Source organism: Centruroides sculpturatus, unplaced genomic scaffold (assembly GCF_000671375.1).
Source record: "Centruroides sculpturatus isolate CEXI.00-Female unplaced genomic scaffold, Cexi_2.0 scaffold127, whole genome shotgun sequence".
Classification (NCBI taxonomy): Eukaryota; Metazoa; Arthropoda; class Arachnida; order Scorpiones; family Buthidae; genus Centruroides; species Centruroides sculpturatus.
This window is the reverse complement of record NW_019385000.1, coordinates 175,081-198,337: the sequence shown is the minus strand read 5'-3', so window position 1 is coordinate 198,337 and position 23,257 is coordinate 175,081. Positions and strand designations below refer to the sequence as shown.

General features: G+C 32.3%; 2 protein-coding genes across 2 annotated transcripts; both read left to right on the top strand.

Annotated features, from left to right (window-relative positions):
* Positions 1–2,081: 2,081 nt before the first annotated feature.
* Positions 2,082–3,480, top strand: LOC111633204 (patched domain-containing protein 3-like). Its single transcript, XM_023377742.1, has 2 exons — positions 2,082–3,084; positions 3,161–3,480. Exons 1-2 carry the CDS (start codon positions 2,082–2,084, stop codon positions 3,478–3,480), a joined length of 1,323 nt encoding a protein of 440 aa, XP_023233510.1.
* A 12,602-nt stretch (positions 3,481–16,082) lies between these two features.
* LOC111633203 (patched domain-containing protein 3-like) lies at positions 16,083–19,300 on the top strand. Its single transcript, XM_023377741.1, has 6 exons — positions 16,083–16,950; positions 17,030–17,344; positions 18,087–18,184; positions 18,291–18,358; positions 18,430–18,797; positions 18,891–19,300. The coding sequence occupies exons 1-6, from the start codon at positions 16,083–16,085 to the stop codon at positions 19,298–19,300; spliced, it is 2,127 nt and encodes a 708-aa protein (XP_023233509.1).
* Positions 19,301–23,257: the final 3,957 nt, after the last annotated feature.

Below are 23,257 nucleotides of genomic sequence, written 5' to 3'. Positions count from 1 at the left end.
TATTTTTAGTGAAAGATAATACAAGGTAAGATGAAGTTGTTTCATTTCTCCATTGTTTATACTCCTTGATTAAGAGTATAAACACTGCTTTAAATTAATAATTAAAATATTGTTGTTCGTGTACGCACGTCTCGTATCTGTAATTTGCCAGTGTATGTGCGTGTAATTTAGTGTTTTTCAATTTTTTTCTTTCGGCATCCCTACTTCATCAGTGTAAAGTTATTGCGCTTTTTGTACTATGTATTGCGGTAGCCCAGAAGTGTTCTTGTAGCATCTTAGTGTACGAAGCACTCAGAGCTCACCTATGGCCGAGTGGATAAAACTATTGAACGCTGGTACTGGTCATGGGTTCGCGTGTCGCCAATGGTCTTGCCAACCGAATTTTTTTGATTTGTGTCACGAGTCTAACACCGAAATAATGGCTATTATCCCACAGAAAATCCTCCCAGGATGGTGTTTTGTGAATTATTGAATGAATCAAATTCTAGTATATTATGATCGTCATATAACTGAAAGTTTTGTCATATAGGTCTGAAATCGTCCCGAAAATGCTGAAACAATTTTTCAGCAGTCTTGCAGGCGCTTGTTTTTATGGTAAAATGTAGAAAGTAATTTTAAGAAGGGTTTATTAGGAGAAATTAGCTGATTTGTCTCATACTATCATCCGACCATGCTCAAAGAAAATATGTTTGTGGCCTTTTCTAAGTTCGAAGGTTGGATATTTCACTGCCAATTACCGAAAAAACTATATGAGTCTAAAAGGTTAGCATTCATTTAGGAATCGCAGGCGACACACCATAACGATATCCATGTAAATAAGTCATTAAACAGTTTGTTGATTGTGTAACGTTAACTTACGTTGACAAGTATAAAATAAGTAGAATATACGTACAGTTACTGGGTAAACTTTATTGAAAGTAACAAAGAACAAAGTACCTACACGAGTGACCAGCACGAGGTCTAACACAAAAGTGGTTCTGGCGGAGAGGTAGACTAAGGATATATTCCACGAGCAGTAGACAAGGCTCAGCGCTATCTATCGGCAGTCAGGCCACCCATCTAACCACACGCACATGTGACAGATTGTACAACAATCGAGAATGCTTTTATACTTATGAACACTACTGTAAAAAGGCCCATTAGTGGATCAGGGGATAAAATCATCGAATACAAGTAGTCGGTCATGTTCAGCATCGAGTTATCCGGTATTTCAACCCGTGTATAACACTCGTACGTTCTACACGTGTAGCGAACTCGTGCGTCAAAATCTCACAGAACAATTTTGCAACCGACAGATAGCACAACAAGGATATCACAACTATGTTTTCCACACAAAATCCACTGGATTTTTCTTTAGGTTAACCTTAAAGCAACAGTATACAAAACGTACGGTACCTAGCCATTTGGTAACCGGCAAAATGTTATTAGGATAGTGACATCAGATATGATATGTGCCACTCTAAATCCTGCATCCCTTTCGTATTGCTGTTGAGTGCAATCTTTTTTAACATATACTATAGAAAAATAAAGCTAACTGTTTTGGTATTAAATTACGCAGTGCTGGTTTCTATTCTTTATAGTCAGTGATTCTATATACTTCGTGATAAATCTTCTTAAGATAATACTTCTTTATTATTCTCGTTGTCAGAAGATATGAAAAAATTTACCTATTGCCTTCGACCTATAGAACAATTTACACGTGCAATTTTATTGAACGAATTAATTTATTTTACTGTAAACATCTCAGTGCAACTAATGCATTATATGATGAAGACGTACAATTCTGTAAAGAACTCTTTTGTCATTAAGATAATGTTAATAAAAACACACTGTATTCTGAATAATGTAAAATAATATTACATGTAGTGTAAAGTAGTATTACATGTAGAATGTATAGAATATTTCACTACATTCTAAGAAATCTGTTATCATAATTATATAATAATTTTAAGTAATTTTTGGAGTAGTCAATACTATTGTTAGAAATATTTTCGCGAAATATAAACGTTCTTTAACACAAAAATATTCATATTTTAGGCAACGAAATTAAGAGAATTCTTCAAGACCATTGAAACTTTAAAATGAACGTGGAGTGTGTAAGAGAAAACCTTTGCATTGTTTTCAAGAAGATCGGAAATATGGTCGGACGACATCCATATTATTTTATTGCTTTACCTGTAATTCTCTCCATTGTTCTGTCTCCATTCATTGTAAGGTCATTATCGAACAAACATTTTTATAATATTATAACTACCGATACTGGAAAAATAGCTGATACAAAGAAATTTGTAGAGAATACTTTTGCATACGATTCAGCTGAATTTTCAGACCAAATAAGAGCACCCGATTTCCCCCGCTGCCTCTTGATTTACTTCTTGAAGAAAGATGGCGGAAACATGCTCGATAAAAATGTTTTTACAGAAATAAGATCTGCCGACGAAATCATACAAAATGTAACATTCGACAGCCACGGGAAACAAATAGGTTATTCTGATTTGTGCGGTTTAAAAAATAATAAATGTTTCCAAAATCCGATTATCGAAGTAATGTCGGAGGTAGGTATAGACTCAATAGTTCAAAAAAGAAAGAAGTTAAAATATCCCATAGATATAGATTTATTATCATTATCTTATAAGATTTATTTTGCAAATTTGGGAGGAGTGACACTGGATAATGACAATTTTGTAGACAGCATCGAGGCCATGTTGTTACTTTATTCGACTGATGATAAAGACGAAGAAAAAAGGAATTTATTTGAGAAATGGTCTTTTTCTGTGTATAGCGCGATTCAACAATACAATTTCACCTATGTGATTGTCTTTCCAAATTCTCCTTTGTTTGTAAGAGCAGCAGTTAGGAATGAATTTGACGATACGAAACCTAAAATAGGAGTCTTAGTGGCAGTTATGACTATATTTTCGGTGTTGTCGTGCATGAGTAATAGTTGGGTGCGAAGTAAACCTTCTCTTGGTGTGGCAAGTGTGATATCAGCGGGGTTAGCAGTTCTCTCTTCTTTTGGATTGATGTCAGCATTAAGCATAGAAAATGTTTTCTGGAACGCAACTATTCCCTATTTAGTACTTGGTAAGGTAATTAGATTATATATTATAAACTGTTTAATTACAGTGTAGTTATATTAATTATTAAAACATTATTACAGTTACTGAGATTGATGATGCATTCTTGTTGTTGGGATGTTGGAGAGTCACCAATCCCAAGCATAAAGTTGTGAAGCGCATGGAAGCGACATACTGTGAAGCAGGAATTTCTATTATGTTAACTTCATTTACCAACTTCATTTCTTATTGCATAGGAATGATGGGTCCATTTCCTTTTGTTAGAATATTTTGTTATTACGCAGCTACTTGCATTATATTCACTTTTCTGTATCAGATAACGTTTTTCGGGGGTTGCCTAGCGATAAGTGGATACAGAGAAGAGAAGAATCTTCAGCCATTCGAATTTGCCTGTAGTAAGTAAAGTAATTTATGTCCCCGATACATTTTTGTTATAAATTTTGTTATTAAAAATTTTTATATCTTTAATTATTATAAAATGGCAAAAAGCTTAATCTTGACGGTAGAAATGAGTTTTATAGAAAAGTTGAAATGCCTATAACGAATAAAATGTTCAAGTCCTACCCCTATCAAAATACGACACATTACAAACACCTCCTCTTTCTCCTCTCACTTTATCTTTATCTCCTCTCACTGTCGATTTTTAACCAACGGAATTTAATAACATCATTAAAAATGCCTCTGACATAAAACATTAAAAATCGAAAAAGAACCAGAACTGACAGGCATTTTTTAGGCTCACACTCTCAGTAATCGGAAACTCTATCGTTGCACACATCTATGAAATGAGTGGCCGAATTATCACGAGTTAAGCTTACATTGTTTGAAAATAATAGAATAAAATTTATTTTAAGTTTTTATTGTGGCTAAAATTTAGACAGAAAATGATATATCTGATATGCATTCAGGAGACTCACCGGACAGATTCAATACAGGTAACCCCCGTATAACACGGTAGTTACATTTCAAAAAATTGCCGTGTTATGCGAATCCGTGTTATGCGAAACAAAGAACTAGTACGAAAAGGAGGGTTAGGTTCCAGAAATTAAAAAACATGCTACTATATTTTCATAATTAAGATANCAAAGGTCATCGTAATTTTCATCTACTTGACTAATTTATCATTTGGAATATGGAGTTGTCATTCAATTACACACGGTATTCAGTATGAACGTTTATTTCCCAAAGGTTCTTTACTTAGGAAAAGTTCTCAAATTAGACTCAAGTACTTTACAAGTCACGCTTATCCTTTTCAAATAATTATTAATAAAACTATGGATTATTCAGATAGAAAAGTGCAAAAATCCATAGAAAATCTTTTGAAACGATTCGAGCAAGATCCTCATGTTGCAGAAGAACAATACACCGTATCTTGGTTAAAGTTTTATATGGAGTTCCAGAGTAATCCTGTTGCAAGATTTTCGCTGGGAGGTTATAACATGTCGAACAAACAAGACTTCATCGATGGTCTTCGTAACGTTTTCTTCAGAATACACGCAGCCAAGTCACTATCTAATGACGTCGTCTTTAACGACAATGGAACCGACATCTTATACAGTCGATTTTTTGTCATGGGTAAAAATTTGAATTCTTCGCAAGTAGAAAAAGACACCTTGAGAGAATTATGGGAAATTGCCGAAAATTCCGAGTTTCCCGTACTAGTGCATTCTCTTAAATCGAGCATAATAGATCAAGGCATTACAATTAAACATACGATTAATCAATTGTTTTGGATCACCGCAGTTTTGATAACTGCGTGCTTCTTATTGGTCGTTCCTAACTTCTTTGTTGCTATTACTGTCGCCATTTCTGTCGTTTCTTCAATAATAGAAACGTTGGGTTTCATGTCGTTATGGGGAGTCAATCTGGATATCTTTTCTATTATGAGCCTTATACTGTGCGTTGGATTTAGCGTTAATTACCCAGCTCACATGTCTTATGCTTATGTTATGTCGTCCAGCAAAACTTCGAACGATAAAATGAAGGATTCTTTGTATCTTGTTGGTTTTGCCGTCCTTCAAGGATCTTTATCTACAGGACTGGGAATATTGACTCTGTATTCTGATGTGTACGTGCTATCGACATTTGTCAAAATTGTCATTCTAATTTCTATAGAAACAGCATTTCATGCATTGTTTTTCATCCCTGTTGTACTTTCCATCATCTTTTCCGTGTTCAAAGGCATGAAGAATATTTAACAATTAATACTGTTACTTCGTTTTATAACTTTATACTGTATTAATATGTTTAATATTAATATATGGATATAGTATTGATATATAACCTTGTTAATAAAATTAACTGTTTTATACAAATGATGTTTCCTTTTATTATGGTTAAATAGAATTTAAACAGTTAATAAGATTTTTTTAATTTTTAGTCAATTATAGAATGCCTGTATTTTCAGCAGCAGCCCAAACATTTGATATAGCATTTCGTAAGATTTATTATTTTTCAACAAGTTAGCTCACTTACATACTCAGTCAACTGAGATTGCACGAATTTCCTAAATTCTCTGCATGTATTAATTATTTTAAATGTTTAACAGAGCTATTTTCCTTTTACGTTTTCAAATACGAATCATTGTACACGTGTGAAGTGTCGAAACAGTCAGTGAGGAGTCAGAGATCAAGTTCAAAAGTATACGCTTTGACAGTCCTAAAATACAATTCCAGTACAGGGACTGGAAATCTTTTCTCAGTCCAGTCTATAGGAACTTGATCTATAGCTCCGTTTCATCACTTAAACTACAAGGTGTGATACATCTGTACAATCAGCAAACTTAGGAATACATTAGGAAGCATTATACCAGATAAGAAGCGCGAGAGTATTTACAAGAAATTGTTATGTACTGTACATATATCTTGATTTTTCGGATGAGCAAAGAATTCGATAGTATCAACATCGGCACAGAAATGAACAGCACAGCACAAGGTGCAATAGCCTAATTATTTCAACTCACATTTGTTATTTTAGTTACTACTTACTGGCAATGTTACTAAATTTCTGATGCACATAGCAAGATAGTCAATGAGGGTGGCATTATTATTCAGGGTGGCGCCAATATACTATTTTCTTTTCCTCTATGAAGGAAAATTTGGAATAAGTAGTGATTATTTAATACAGTTTCTTGAGTAACGACTAACCAAGTAAATGGTGGCATTTTACTCTCGGTACGAATGTTTTTCTAAACGCTTGACTAAATATTAAAACAATCATGGCGTCTAACCGTTCACTATAGTGCTGCCAACTGGCCTATTTATAAAGTAATATGGATTAATGAAGACATTCCAAACAATTATAGTTTAGAAAAATGGAGTAAATATTCCTATGTAGAGGGTGGTCCATTTTAATCCGTGCACAATTACTTGAAAATACGCACCCCACAAATAATTATTGAACCAAAAATATTAAACAAAAAAGTTGTCAGAAGATTGCTATCTGTTTCATTATAGTTAGCGCTAGAATGGATAAAACAGGGTGAACTTCATTCTGATAAATGAAAATTCACAGAGTTTATTGCGGATTATGATTCTACATTTAAAAGAAAGGAAAAAAATCTAGTATTAGTAACAGTCTGGCCACATGGAGTCTTTCAGGTTTTTTTCATGTTTATAAAACCTAAATCGGGAAGTATACTGTCTCCACCTATCGTCCACGTGTCTGATTGAATAAACCAAACAAAACAAAAGCTTAAGCTATTACTTATAGCAATATTAAAATAAGTTAATAGATGAGATTACACGGAATATGTTATATAAAGTAAACCTTTTATAGTCGTGAAATTTTTCTTATAGAAAATAACTTTGTACCGTAATTCTCATAGAATATGCGGTTTTCAATTATTGTGCCACGTATGTTACTACATATGCAACAGAAATGGTACATAAACGGTTCTATTACCGGTAAGCAATGACAATAATATTTCTATTGCCAATTACAAAGAAATTTTATAATATAGCTACATATGTAAAAGTTATAATAATCCTAAACAATGTCAGTTTACAAATCAATGAGAATATTATCGACTGAACCTGATGAATTTTATCATCTTCCAAGAATTGTGAGTTATGTAAATTTCTAGAAATTTTATTCTGTAGAAAGATCTGCCAAAAAGGTTAAAGGAATTAAAATAAGTATTTTACCTTTCAAATTTACAATACTTTGACACAAACTAATTGATAAACCTGTAATTTCAATTAACTGTATTGTTGGCCTAGATATTTAGAAATATTAGAAACAGATTTTAGGAGCTTGATCACAGAATTATTATTATATTTTTAAATTTAAAATCAGATTTATTGTAGTTAAACGACTAGAAAATGATTATATACCATACGTATATAATAATTTAACAGTCAATAAGTTTATCTTAGAGAGAGATTAATGTTTGCTACTAAGAAAATAAAACCAGCAGCGAGTTGTTTAACTTTCCTGGTAGTATTTAGCGTTGCCATCTGTTTATATTTCATGATATTTTATTTAAAAAAAAAAAAAAACATTTGTATTATTAATCAAAATAAATAACTAAAATTGTATGTGGCGCCATCTTTTATGACCATTTTGTTATAAAAATTTTATATATTTTTAATTATTATAAAATAGCAAAAGACTTAATTTTGATGGTAGAGATGGGTTTCATATAACACTAAATGCTAACAACAAATGAAATCTTCATTAAGTCTGACTCCTCGCGAGATATGACAGGTGATTACCTTCTATCTATCCATTCCGTTGACCTTTTATGAAGAAAATTTAACATCACTGTGCGATCTACTTATAATTACCTTATTCTTTATACATTTATGCAACAGATGATTGACATATTATTTCGTTATTACTACTAAAATGATTTTAGTGGTTATTTATGAGAATAGAAATCATGTTTTACCTTGATTGTCACTAATGGACATTACATAACGTATTAAAAAAGGATCTTAGTTTACATTATGATCATTGATAATAAAAATTATCGATAATAATAACACTAGTATGAGAGTATAAGGGGAGATTTACGACAATTACGAATAATTCATACAAGAATATATTTAAAAAATTGAAGAAGATTTAAGTAACACACAGTTTGGGTTTAGAAAATCTTGTGGAACGAGAGAAACTCTTTTTGCTTATAGAGTTCTGGTAGAAAGAATTTAACAAGGATACATACGCCTGTTTTATAGACTACGAAAAAGCAATTGATAGAATTCTGCATGATAAATTAATAGATATACTTAGGAAGAAAGGAACTGATAGAAATGAATTGCAAATTATAGTAAATCTTTACTGGGAACAGAAAGCCAACATTTTAATTGTTTCTGAGTTATCTGAAGAAATAGAAATAAAAAGAAGAGTAAGGCGAGGAAGTATTTTATCACCTTTACTTTTTAATATTTATTCAGATAAAATTTTTAATGAATCTTTAGAAGATATGGAACACATTGGGATCGTAATAAATGGGATGAATGTAAATAATATACGTTATGCTGATGATACAGTTGTTTTAGAAGAAAATATAAATGATTTCACAATATTAATTAATAGGAAAGATTAATTTAATAGGTAAATTCTACGGGCTTCAGATGAATTATAAGAAAACAAAGCGATTTATTTCATGCGAGAAAAACATAGATAATGTAACGTTGCAGATACAAAACAGAACAATTGATAGAGTTTCATCAATTAAGTATTTGGGAATTAACATACAGGAAGATGGCAGATGCATTAAAAACATTAAATCTAGAATAGAAAATGCAAGGGGTACTTTTATCAGAATGCAGAAATTTTTTAAATGCAATGTTTTAAATTTAAATATTAAAGTTAGAATGTTAAGGTGCTATGTGATGTCAGTTTTGTTTTATGGAGTAGAAACGTGGACCTTAGATAAAAATATGTTAAACAAACTTGAAGCATTCGAAATGTGGTTATATAGAAGAATTTTAAAAATATCTTGAGCAGATAGAATAACAAATGATAAAGTTTTAGAAAGATTGGGGAAAAAAAGAAGTTTTAAATACAGTTAAAAGAAGAAAGACGGAGTATTTTGGCTACATCATCCGGGGAAGTAAATATGAAATTTTGAGAAACATTTTAGAGGGAAAAATCTGTGGAAAGAAAAGCCCAGGAAGGAGAAGGAAAAGTTGGTTAAGTAATATATATAAATCGAAAAATAAGAAAGAGGAAGAACTCAAACGTGAAGCACAATTGAGATTGTTATAATACTAATCCTATATTCAGAAACGAATATGGAACTTGAAGAAGAAGAAGTTATGTATAACGTCATCTGTTATGAGTTTTTATTTAAAACTAATTTTTATATTATAAATTATTATAAAAAGGGTAAAGCTTAATTTCAGGTAGGCGTAAGCTTTTAAATAAATGTAAAATATTTTAATTATAAATGCTAATCAGAAGTAAATCTTTTATTAAGTCTGACGCCACTCGAGATATTACAAACGACCACCCTTATCTCTCCATCCCTTGACCTTTATGTACCAAAATTCACAACAATTGAATCACATACACATCATCCTGCAAAACTTGGAAAATTTTGTTAAAGCCAGTCCCGAAATATTATGCAAATTACAGACTAACACAAACTCACACGTACAGATTTTTATTGGGGTTTATCTTTATTTTTCGAGTTTCTAGATTATCGAAACGCCGAAAAATACAAATTACAACAGGTCTAAACTTTACTTCAAATTATAAAAGGGTTTAAGCAAATGTTTCTGTAGGATTAATCAAGCTTTTTGAATCTAAGGTAGTTTCATGAATGAAGGAAAAAGTTTTTAAATTTTATGTTTTACTCGATATTTCAAATTAAACACGAAAATATTTTAAATTATTATTTATTATTTATTTATTATGCAATCTGGATACATTCCTTGATGCGTGGAGCAATACCACCTCTCCAAAACAAATCATTTCAATACATTGAACGGATTATAAAATCAAAAAGAAAATATAAAATAATAAATTATGTAAAAGTTAGTGAAATTTAAGGTTAAATTTAAAATTAAAATTTGAAAGCATCCGTCAATTAATTAAATAAGGACACTAGTCCAATCTATACTATTATTACCCAACAGAAACTTCAAGCACCCCATAAGCAAAATTAGAAATCCTGATAAGCCAATTCCCTAACCTTTTAAAAATCATAAGTTTTATAGGAGTCAAATCACATTCCATTATAATTAAATAACTTGATGTACAACGAAGTAAACAAAATAAATTTTTAATAAATTCAATCTGTATAGCATGACGATTAACTAAATGAAAACCCCTGTATTACTGAGGCGTATAACAAAGAAGGCAAAACCACAGTTTTCAATAGACGTAAATAATCTAGCCGATTTCCCCAATTGAATAGTTTTATTCATCAATAATCTAGCATGAGTTTTCTTATTGATATTATGCATCGGAGATAGATCATTAGTCGAAAAAGTAACACTCAAATATTTGTAATTGGAATCAACTTGAATTGAAGAACTCTAAAACCACTATTTATCTGTCTTTGCATTCTTACCACCTCTAAGAAAAACGCCCACCTTAGACTTATTCAAATTCAATTTCAAACCATTTTCATCTAAATAAATTTAGTCTCTAACATTAAATGGAATACAGAGAACGTAATTATAGAAATCTTCAAAATACAAATGAATTTTTTTCTAACAGCTTTATTAATCGCTGAATAAAACCAGAATGATTGTCGCCTTGATTGTCGCTACACACGAACGCAGGATTAGTAAAAACAACCTTTACTTATATATTTATTACTTTAAATTTCTCAACATAACCAATAAAACTTCTCAAAATAACCGATTTAGATTTTGTTCAGGGGCAATGATCATATTCGAATTACTTGACGACAATTTTAACTTTCTTTTCCCGTTTTCCAGTCGTTTCGGGTTCAATATATATCTGTTGACACCTTTGCTGGCACTCCATGTTAATCGCTTAAAAACTATTGTTTGTGAAATTTTTAATATAATTTATTAATCCGTTCGATAAACAAATGTTCAACAAAAATCTTAGTCTCTTGTTTGCAGTTGTAAATTTACTCTATGTATCTGTATCAAGATTTTCCCCACATAAATAGCATTAAAAAATTACAGTATATTCCAGAAAAATTTAGCATTTCTAATTGTTTATATCGAACTTTAACAAGATTAAGCGAATGTGCAGCAGGGGGAATGTACATGGAATGTACATTCCCCCTGCTGCACATTCGCTTAATCTTGTTAAAGTTGGGGGAATGTGCAGCGAATGTACATGGGAAAACAGTAGCTAGGTTATCAACTTTCATTATGAAAGTATGCGGGTTTATAAATTAAACATTCATTTCGAACTTGAGGATTTAAGTATGATACTTGTTGTTTGGTTCTTTCACTTAAAGTAAGTTTTAAAGTGGAATAGTAATCACAGATAAGTTGTATCGTATTAAGTAAAACTACAATTATTAATCATTTTAAAATATATACTCACCACCTGAAATCAGTAATGTATTATTCCTTTACATCATACTTTTCATTGAACAGAGGGGTCATCCAAGTCCAGAAGGACATTATCCGTCTATTGACGGATACTTGGACAGCTGCTTGTAGGAAGAAAGGCAGTGAGCACCTCCGTCCCTTCACCACATAGTATTATCACTATTCCTCGAATATGCACATGAAAACTTTGCTGGCCCGGCTAAGCACGGAGACATCATCACAAAAGTATTCACACTTCTTATATTCTCGCCGATTAAGTGATTCACCGAATTGTCCTCACTGCGAAGCTCAGGAGACGTCCCTTCATTTTTGCCTGCAGTGCCCTCAATACGCTAGCGCCCGCCAAGATCTGGGCACGACACTAAACATTAACTTAACACACGTAAATACTGTGCTTCCTAATTCATGAACCTAAGACCAACATTACTGCCCGCCATCACGTGATGAGGCTTGAAACTTACGTCACTCGCACCGGTCACTTCCACTGACCAATGAGTGCAGTCGATTCGGAGAAAGAGCCTACAAGGCTAATATCTCTATATTAACTGTAACGAAGAGAAGAAAATGGTCATCCAAGGGGGAATATTTCAGGGGGGAATATTCAATCCAATTTCAGCAAATCCAATTTCAGGGGAGAATATTTCAATTGGAATAACGTAAAGTTTAAAATTCATATATTGTTAATCCGGGCGTCCTGCCTCAAAGGTTTTCATACGAATTAATTTTATTCCGTCTGATTTATGGAAAACTAGATAAAAGAATAATTAATATTCGCTACCCACGATCAAATTTAGTAATAACAGCAGACAAATCGTAAAATTCACTTTGCGTGTTTAGAAGTAATAAATACATGTTCTTGGAATTTTTTTACCTTAATAAATTAAAACGACCGAACAATAAATAGGAAATTTTTTCTTAGAATTAAAATTAAATGGCGTCAATAAAAAAATAGCGAATTTATTGAATTATGTTAGATCCAAACAAAATAAAATGAAAATTGTGCATAAAGTGCTTTACAAAATTATAGAATCGACTATTAAATGAACTCAAAATCATTAAATACTACAAAATAGTTTAAATTAGTAATTTATAGGCGCACCTCCTGAAGTAATAACATCGAAAATGCGATTTGGAATCCCAACAACTAGGTTTTTATGATCGATGGTTCCAGGGAACTGCAAGCAGTGACAATTGCTCGTTTTAAGTGTCCAACGTGGGCGTAAGATCGATTTTTGTCATAAATTTGCCCAATCAAGATCTCCCATACGTTTTTCATAGGGTTGCAATCAGGAGAACGAACTGGTCACCTCAGAAGTTGAATCCATTTATTTTGAAACCACTGTTTTGGATGTCGTGATACATGGATAGATATGTTGTCCTGTTAAAAAATAAGAGGAATCCTTCTGAATCTTCGTTTGTATAGCAGCAATTTGTTCTCCAGAACTTGTTGATAGTCGCCGCTATTCATGAAACACGTAAAGAATGCCAAATCCAATTTCCCAATACAGAAAAAGCACTCGAAACCATAACACTCCTACCACCGAAATTTCCTCGCAGTTTTGCTGCGAACAATGTTTCTGTTGTACAAAACGCTTCAAACGGTGTTAATTGTTAATTATTTTAGTCTTTCTTCGTACGGACATTCACATAAAACAGTGTTTTCTATCCTCTGTAATGGTGGCATTTCTACTTCTTTATATACTTTGTACAGTACATGTATTTATAATTCATATTCATTACTTTAAATTACGTTCGGTAGTATCAATGAACTGATTACACACTCATTAAATTATTTATCATTTTAGGTAAGCGAACATACAATAAATTTTAATAGCACACGTTAAATGGTGCTGCTCATTACTATATTTCGCGGCACGACTTAAAAGAATTTGGCGGTTTTCTGTGTTAAACTGGTTTCAGTTCTTTATTTCGATAAATTTTAACGTAAATATTTCTTAGAAAATGAGATTTTAATATATTAAAATTTTGTTCTGAATTTTCCCATGGATTAGCTGTTTTATATGTTGATTCAGTTAACGTCTCTTCAATCCGAAAAAAGGAGATATAAAAGATTCTACCTCACAGCCAATTCAGCTAATAAAAGGAGTTTGTAACCTGAATTGGCTGTGAGGTAGTCTCCTGGAAAGATTTTTTCGGATAGAACAGACGTTCACTAAATCAATATAAAAATTTCTTTAATACTTTAATTTATGACGTATGAAAAAATGTTCGATTTTCGCAATAGATAAGACACAAGGAAAATCGCCATTCACCTCATTGGTTTAACATTCAAAAATAGCAAATGTTTTCAATCTGATTGGTTACTTTTGATAAATATCCTATTGATTGTTTTCAGAAAATTCTACTCAGAAATTGCATAGAGAATTTTTAACTAATTGCAAGTGTCTATAGACATATATTTAACACATGTAATTGTAGAAAGGTGAGGAATTTTTATTTTAAAATTCTATAAAATTATTTTAATTGCTGACTTGAGGCTATTTATCTACTTTCTAATTAGTATATTTACGTCTATTTTTAATTATCTCGGCCGTATTAGTTTGGACGGATGGGCGAGCCTACCGTCTATGAGGTACAGGGATCGGATCTGGGAGTGCTAATTCCCCAGATATTCTCTATGAGTGTTCAATTCCGGGTATGCCTTCCCTTATTACTTACTCGGGCTCCTCATTGTTGAACCAGTGGCGTACCGTGGGTGTCAGCCGCCTGGGGCGGAGGAAAATTTCGGGCTCCCCTTATTTAGTTATTTCAATTTAAAAGACCAAAATTCAGTTTTATCACAGAACAAGCAATGAAAAATTCGGTGGTAGTGCAGCGACCTGTTTAAAATAGTCCTGTTGGATATTAGCGGTTTATATGAACGCAAATGAATCGTACAAGCAAAAAAAAAAAGATCAACAAGTTTCGCAGGATTTCCTCGGATGAAAAAATTACTAGTTCTTCCGGATGGCGAGCCGATTCCCGGACTGTCGGACGATAGCACTATCGTAGGCGCGATGCAAGTATAGATTAGGATATTTCCAATTTTTACAAGATATTATTATTATTTATTGTGAAATTTTGCCTCCCCCACTACGGTACGCCACTGTGTGGAACTGGCGGAACTTACGAGGATAACCAGTGATAGAGTGAAAACATGCGAGTCCACCAGTGGATGAAACCGCAGGACACTGATATATGGTATGCCTCACGATAGGGCAGTCCATTTGTAGTTTTACCGGTTATGTTTACGTGTCTGATATCTAAATATCGACCAGTTTTCCCATTGAAATTCCTCCCGTCAATAGATCGCTCGATGTTGCCTTCGGTATTCTATCAAAGCAATCAAATCTGAAAACAAATCCTCTTATTGCCCATAGGGAAAAGTGTTTAAAGAAGTCAAAAAGCCAAATTTTCCTTTCCGACTCTGTTATATATAACAGAGCAAACAATGATGCTTTAAGATTTCTACATTTTTTGAACTAAGGGGACTTGAGACATCGAGAAATGCAAAACATTTCGGGGTGTTTTTTCTGCATTTATGGATGTTAATTTGCGAATAAATTAAACATTTTTCTTGATGACATAAATAAAGAGAAATGCTATCCGCATTTCGGGTGACGGGTGTTAATAGGGGTCAAATCGTAGCCTTACTTCTCATTTTGAAAGTGGAAGCACGTATTAGATATACTACACATTTGTAATGATGAGTAAGATGAGGGGGATCAGCCAACTTACAGCCCTCTTGTAGAGTCAAGTCTATGTTTCGTTGCACTAATTATTATAATTAAAGAAATAATGCAGTTTTTCCTTCATTAGTAACTTCTGTTCAGCAGTTTTCCTTCACGTGTTGTTTGACAACTTTCTCTAATTGCAGCTTTAAGCTATAATTAATTGTCATGACAACAATTAGATGTATGTTTGTTTTTTATACAGAAAGTGAAGTATTTTATAGCATAAAATTTTAGAATGAATGAGCTACTCGTATGTAATTTATATTCTAATTATTTATATTATTATAATCGGCTTCAATTTAAAACTTCCTGTATAGTTCCTGTATATATATAGCAAAATAACTGAATATAAATCTAAACAGTGATCAATCTGTATCAAGTTTCCTTATTTATTCTACAGGTGAGGCAGTAAATATAGGTTAACAGAATACCGGGATCTCTCATTCTTGTGATTTCATTCTCTATAATTCTTCATCATAAGCAACACAAGGTAAAGATAAAATAGCAAACATGTCTCTTCTTATTATATTTCTCCAGTAAACTGCCTAGTATACTTTTAAATAAAGAAGAATACAATTTATTTTACAAACATTAATTCTTTCATGCAAACAAGTTATCAACATTTCTTTATTGAAGAGAATAAAATGAATATCGACTGTATAAGAGAAAACCTTTGCATCATTTACAAGAGATTAGGAAATGTAATTGGACGGCATCCATATTATTTTATAAGTATACCTTTACTTCTCACAGCATCTCTCTCTCCCTTCCTTGCAAGGATGTCGACTAGCGAAGATTATTATGACGTTATAGTTGCAGATAGTGGAAAGATTTTTAATACTAAGATATTTGTTGAAAGTACTTTTTCGTATAATTCAGAAGAATTTTCTGATCAGATTAGAATTCCTGATGTTACCAATACCCTATTAATATATATCACGAGAAAAGGTGGAGGAAAAATGTTCGATAAAAATGTTCTTTCGAATGTAAGATTAATCGATGAAATAGTACAAAACGTAACACTTAACAAGGATGATAAGCAAATACATCATTATGATATTTGTGCATTAAGTAACAATAAATGCTTCCAAAATCCGATTATTGAAGTCATGTCAGAAGTGGGTGTGAATTCTTTACTTCAGAAAAGAAAGAAGTTGAAATATCCCATTGATATAGATCCATTGTCTTTTACCTATAAAATTTACTTTGTAAATTTGGGTGGAGTAATTTTGGATAATGATAATTTCATAGAAAATTTTAATGCCGTGATGTTATATTATTCGACAGATGAAAAAAATAGAGAAAAGAAGGAATTGTTTGATGAATGGATGTTGGTGGTTTACAATATTATCCAGAAATATAATTTTCCACATGTCAACGTCTTTCCAAATTCGCAGTTATTTATGCAGAAAGAATTTATGAATAAGTTAAATGCAACAAAACCTAAAATAGTAGGTTTAGTAGCGTTTATGATTGTATTATCGATACTTTTCTGTATGAGCAACAGTTGGGTGCAAAGTAAACCCTTTCTTGGTGCAGCCAGTGTCATGTCGGCTGGATTAGCAGTTGTCTCTTCTTTCGGATTAATGTCAGCTTTCGGTATAAAAAATATCTCGTGGAATGCCACTATTCCATATCTAGTGCTTGGTAAGATGTTTTATATATTTATATCTATTTGTTTAGTAATAATACTACCAAGTTAATTGCTTATTTATTTATTCTTTAGTGACAGAGATAGATGATGCATTCGTACTGATAGGTTGCTGGAGAGTCACCAATCCCAAACATACGGTTGACAAGCGCATGGAAGTAACATATTGTGAAGCGGGGATTTCCATCACGTTAACTTCACTCACCAACTTCATTTCTTATTGCATCGGAATGATGAGTCCATTTCCTTTTGTCAGAGTATTCTGTTATTATACAGCGACTTGCATTGTATTTACGTTTTTGTATGAGATAACGTTTTTTGGAGGATGTTTAGCGATAAGTGGATACAGAGAAGATCGTGATATTCGTTCTGTGGTATGTTTTACAGGAGGTGAGTTGAATGAAAAAATTTAATGTTTAAAATTTCAGTGTAAATAAAAATACAGTAGAGCGTCGATTTTCCGAAAGTCAATCATCCAAAACGTCAATCATCGGAAAGAATTCCAGTTGGCAAATTTAAATTTTCGCCAGTGCTGTGGCGCTTCAATCTTTGGCTATGTCTTGGGCTACTCAAATATTTTACGTTTTTGATACTAAATTAACATCTGAAGTATAATTTTTTATTATTTTTATATTTTTCAATATGTTTATTTTGTTTGTACAAAATAAAAAAATAATTTTTAACGATACAATAGTCTTTGCTAGGCTTAACATCGACGAAAATTCAACAAGAAGAGACACGCAACGGAGAAAAATTTCGACATCGGATACGTTAAACTATTTTATCGTACGTAAATCACTTATCCGAAATATCAGTTATCCGGACAACACCAGTCCCCAATTTATTCGGAAAATCGACGCTCTACTGTATCATTTTATCCATAAACGGAACAGGGTGAATAAAAATATCTCCAAGGTTTTACATGTTAAAATTATTAAAAAGAAAGTGGGCTTATCAGTGATCAATGTTTCAAAACCGAAATTATAAGACCATTGTAATTATTTAAATCTTCATGTTGCACTGTTATTACTTCCATTTTGATCTACTTTTATAATGCATTTTATCATTAAATACGTTTAAATCGTGAAAATTTTTATTTCAAATATCTATTTTGAAGTTTTATTCTTTACAGGAGAATCCGAAGAAGACAGAGAGGCAAATGACGTGGTAGAAGAAACGTCGATGGCATTTGTTAGAGATGTATTAGGAACAATACTGTCAATTCCAACAGTAAAAATAATTGTTGGGTTTATATATGTAATTAATTTATCTGTTGCAATTTGGGGTGCCGTTTTCATTCAACATGGCATTAAGTTTGAAAATTTATTTTCCGAAGGATCTGTACTGCGAGAAAGCTCTCGTATTAGATTCACATATTTCACTGACTACTCTTATCCTTTTCACGTAATCATTAACAAAACCTTGGATTACTCAGATATAAAAGTTCAAAAATCCATAGAAAATCTCTTAAAAAGGTTCGAGCAACATCCCCACGTGGCCAAAGAGCAATACACTGTATCCTGGTTAAAGTTTTATAAGGAGTTTCAGAATAATCCTGTTGCAAAATTTTCGTTAGGAGGTTATAACATGTCGAACAAACAGGATTTCATCGATGGTCTTCGTAATGTCTTCTTCAAACTTCACGCAGCCAAGTCACTGTCAAATGATGTCGTCTTCAATAGCGATGGAACCGACATCTTATATAGTAGATTCTTCGTTATGGGAAAAAATTTGAATTCTTCACAAACAGAGAGAGATACGTTGAAAGAAATATGGGAAATTGCCGAAAAATCTGAAATTCCTGTATTGGTACATTGCATAAAATCCAGTGTAATTAACCAAGGTATAATCATAAAACATACAATTTACCAATTATTTTGGATTACGGCTGTTTTAATAATTGTAATCTTTTTCCTAATGGTAACGAATTTCTTAGTTGCTATCATTGTGGCCATTTCAGTGCTTACTTCTATAATAGAAACTTTGGGTTACATGTCATTATGGGGCGTTAATGTGGATATTTTCTCTATGATGAACCTTATTTTATGTGTCGGATTCAGCGTGAATTATCCTTGTCACATGTCTCTTGCCTATTTCACATCATCCAAGAAAAGTGCGAACGAGAAAATGAGAGATTCTATGTATCGTATTGGGCTTTCTGTAATTCAAGGTTCTGTGACCACTGGACTAGGAATATTGGTTTTGTATTCTGAAGTATATTTTTTGTCGACATTTGTGAAAGTTGTGGTGCTTGTTGCAATAGAAACGGCTTTTCATGCATTGGTTTTTATTCCTGTTGTACTTTCAACGATTTTTATAATATTCGAACAGAGACAAACTGTTTAAACTTTAGTACCCTGATTCCCTGATTCAGCATTTCCGTTTTAAATACTCTGTTTATCTAAAGTAATACGGCAATAACTTAAATCCTGAGTGCCGAAATGGCACGTCAGGTCTGTGCAACACATAATGACAAGCAGAATTATTACGCTTGTTAGTTTTATTATTAAAATTTATTGCAAATTCATATGATAATTATAGTTTATTTAGTAGTTTTGTAATCATTTAATTGAAAATACAGTATACAGTTTACACCAACTGTATATAGGCCTATACAAAAAATATTTATAATACATAAATACAGAAATAAGGGCATCTCAAGTAAACATTGCCATTTACGGAGTGCCAATACTGTATTAGAAATTAAAATTAACATAAACATATTAATTATAATAATAAATGTTTTATTGTTAAAAAGTATTTGCAATACATTGTAAAATGAGGTACAATTTAAAAAGGTAAACACTAAAAATGTCGTTTTCCTCATTTTTTGATAGCAAGAAGCTGCTAAAAGCTTAGAAAAAGCTACCTATAAAAATCAAATAAATTTTATATTAAAAACAAATCACTATAAATTGTAATATAAACAATATTACTTATTAATAAATAAATACTACACAAAATAAAAAGTATATTTTATTGGCTTGTAAAAAAATTATTAAAAATTTGATATCAATTTTCTTTTTTATATCAAGTTTTGAGCTCCTGTAAAACTTTGGGCCCTAAACTAAAGCTTACACAGCTTACTTGTACATTTAGCACCATCTTTATAATTCGTTGCATAAATGTAATAGTAATGGCTTTGAAAGACGAGAAAGTTCTTTAAAGCGTGTATCATTCAGTCAAAAAGCATCACCTCGAAGAAGAAAGAAAAAACGAGATTCATGACATCCAATGCTAATTGTGTCTATCTTTAATTGCTGGTGAATTAATAACTTTCGTTACGTTCGTAACGGCACCTCGAGAATAATCGATAGGAAAAACTTAAGTCATCGCACGTGGCTATCGGAATCGAAGACGAAACGTATGGCGCGGAATAGCATTTTCACTCTGGGGACCTATTCTGAGTCGTATCGTTAAGCTAACGAATACGATAAAAGCCAGTTTCTATCGGAATCATTTGTTTCTAGTTTAAATTAGTATTCACCCTACTTTAAACCCTTGTCCTCCCGAGACATCTATGAGAATGCCCCGGGAAATCCGACTCCAGCTGTTCTCAAGGTCATCCAGCTGTGTAAACAATGACTCATTAGTGTCAAATTTCACAGAAAGGCGGGACAAAGGAAAATAAAATTTGAAGCTTTTTCTTCAAAATTAACGCATTTCTTTCGTTTTTTTCAGTTTTAAGTATTTTTTATGCTTAATTACATTATAATTAAAAACAGGTGGGCGTTAAGAGGTTAATCAAGTGTGAAAATGCTATTCCGAGCTGTACGTTTCGTTTTCGGTTCCAATAGCCACCTGAAAACAACATGGAGTCTTTTGGTGTAAGAATGATTTTACTTCACGAACAATTAGAGAGAGAGAAGAGTTAATAAACCATGCTGTTGTATTACTTAAAAATAATTACCTTAACTATTTATGAATAATGTGAGATCCGCGGATTAGTTAGATAAATTTCTATAAAATTTTATAACAAAATATTTTATTTCTTGATTTAAAAAATTTTAACAAAAAGGATGTACATTTTTCGTTTCTGAGAAAGGGAGGAAACGAACTTCCTTTCTGGATCGACTAGAGCTACTCACTATCCTGTGCAGACGAGTCAGCTGTCCCTATAAAAAAGGGTAGATTTCCCACCTTTTCACGCAGTTTGTCCGAAGCAAAACCTGCCATCCTAACTGGCCACGTAAGCGTCGATCTCGGTAATAAGATTGCCATATATAACTAAGGACCATCTCCCATACTATTTGAAGGGACCATATAGACAACAGAAAGCGATAAAAGATTTATTCTTCCGATTCACATTCCCAATAGAAGACTACGACTACGAATACTTCTAAGATATTTGATGAGGTAGTATGACGTTAAAATCCATGTAAACTCTCTCTCTCTCGCGAGTTAGAAGTTTTCGTATCTTGTAATTTTTTTATTTATTTCTTTTATTAAACGTTTTGTTATATTTCAATATGGGCTCATCCTTGACTAAAATCCGAGCCTACATCGACTCCACGTACTCGCGATCCTCCCACTCGAAATTCCCCTAAAAAGAGAAATAAGCATACTTAACCGTATATCTAGGCTGGTGTCATGAAAATCAACTTCCAGGAAATTCATCCTTCCAGGAAATCAACTTCCAGGAAAGTCATGAAAATTATCTTACTAACATGAATTACGTCACACATTTTAAGCGAGAACAAATAAATATGCAGCAATAGGTAACACAAGGGGATTTGAAAGTTATGTAATCACTCAGCACATATTCCAGGGATTCCTTACGAACTTCTGTTAATTATTTTAAATCTTAAAGGAACCAAATGGTGCACAAGAATTATTAAACTTTATGATGGACAATAATATTTTTTGTGTACAATCAAATGATTCTATAGGTGAAAGTGCATATTTAGAAGAATGTCTATCTTCTCATCAAAAAGTTACTCATTTTAAAAAATATACAACAAGCAATGAGTGAAATTGCAAAACATTTTGAAAGGAAGGCAACGACAGAAGAAAGGATGGCAGCAGCAGAAGAAAACAAGGCTGCTGCTTTGCATGAAATTGCTGTTTCATTGAGGAATTCTATAACAGAAACAGAAAATCAATAAATGATAAAAGCCGGTTATCAGCCCCCAAGAAATTTCTGTTAACTCGCCATCTGTGATTAAATTTTACACTCGAAATTTCAGCTCAAAATATTCAAACACGTGCTTTATTCAGAGGGACCATTCTTATGTTATGTACGGTACAACACAAACCCTGTTGGTGGTCGTTTGTGGCTTGTGCCGTACTTTGGATAAGAATAATTCCACAAGATAACTGTCAATCTCGTAGATGATGACTAGTGGGCTTTCCCAGAATAAATGTGCAGAAGTCATTTTCCTAATTCAACATGGGTCACTATTTACGCTATGATATTTAACTGAAATGTTCACCAATGGTGGTGGCTGACTCAAGGCAAATTTATTCTAAATATCAAATTTACTAATTGTGAATAATAGTCTTTTTTAAAAATATTAAAATCTATGTAAATGTCAGTCTTTAAGTAAAAATGAAAGACAAGAAATTATACATATATTTATTTACTTAATTTCTTATTACATGAATTATAATATTAATGACATTAAGAAAATGATCGACTTTTCTGCAAAAATATACGTGATTATATTTAAATGTCAATTTACTAAATTTGAAGTAATAATGTCTTTTCTTCTCATAACTAAAGGCCGGATATATATGCATTTAAATTCACAACATAAGAAGGTTAAAATTCCTAACTAATGCGTTATGCTAATTAAAAGTGCCCATAACATACAATAAAATTTATAAATTGAAATGCATAAGTACTTGTGTCTACATGCTAATCTTACTAACATGAATTACGTCACACATTTTAGTCGATATATACACTAGTACACTCAGACTAAAAAAAGAAGGAGCACAAGCTATACAAAAGGGCATTGTACTGTACATTTATGCAAGAAGCTTCAAACTGTATGATTCAACTTCGGATCACTGTGACGCTGGTTGCACTCGAGTTTCATTTGACCATAAGAACAAAAAATAAAGTTTGGTCATCACACGACATAGTTCCATGGATAAATGGACAAATATCATTCATTAGTATCTTTTATAAGTGCAGAACAGGGTAGAAGATAACTTACGAATTTTCGGTGTTTTTGGGTTCTCTTGGGAATTAGGAAAAGGCAGGACGTACAGTACCCCAAGTACCCAAATGATATAGTATATGATTTGTTAAAGCACGTAATTATTCAATATGTATTAAATGGTTATAATGGAGATATT

Excerpts from the sequence above, each read along its gene's own strand:
- LOC111633203 (XM_023377741.1), top strand. The coding sequence starts at position 16,083 with ATGTCGACTAGCGAAGATTATTATGACGTTATAGTTGCAGATAGTGGA. Across the intron at positions 17,345-18,086 it reads TGTGGTATGTTTTACAGGAG|GAGAATCCGAAGAAGACAGA; the intron begins GTGAGTTGAATG and ends TATTCTTTACAG. Across the intron at positions 18,798-18,890 it reads ATCCAGTGTAATTAACCAAG|TTGCTATCATTGTGGCCATT; the intron begins GTATAATCATAA and ends CGAATTTCTTAG.
- LOC111633204 (XM_023377742.1), top strand. The coding sequence starts at position 2,082 with ATGAACGTGGAGTGTGTAAGAGAAAACCTTTGCATTGTTTTCAAGAAG. Across the intron at positions 3,085-3,160 it reads TATTCCCTATTTAGTACTTG|TTACTGAGATTGATGATGCA; the intron begins GTAAGGTAATTA and ends ACATTATTACAG.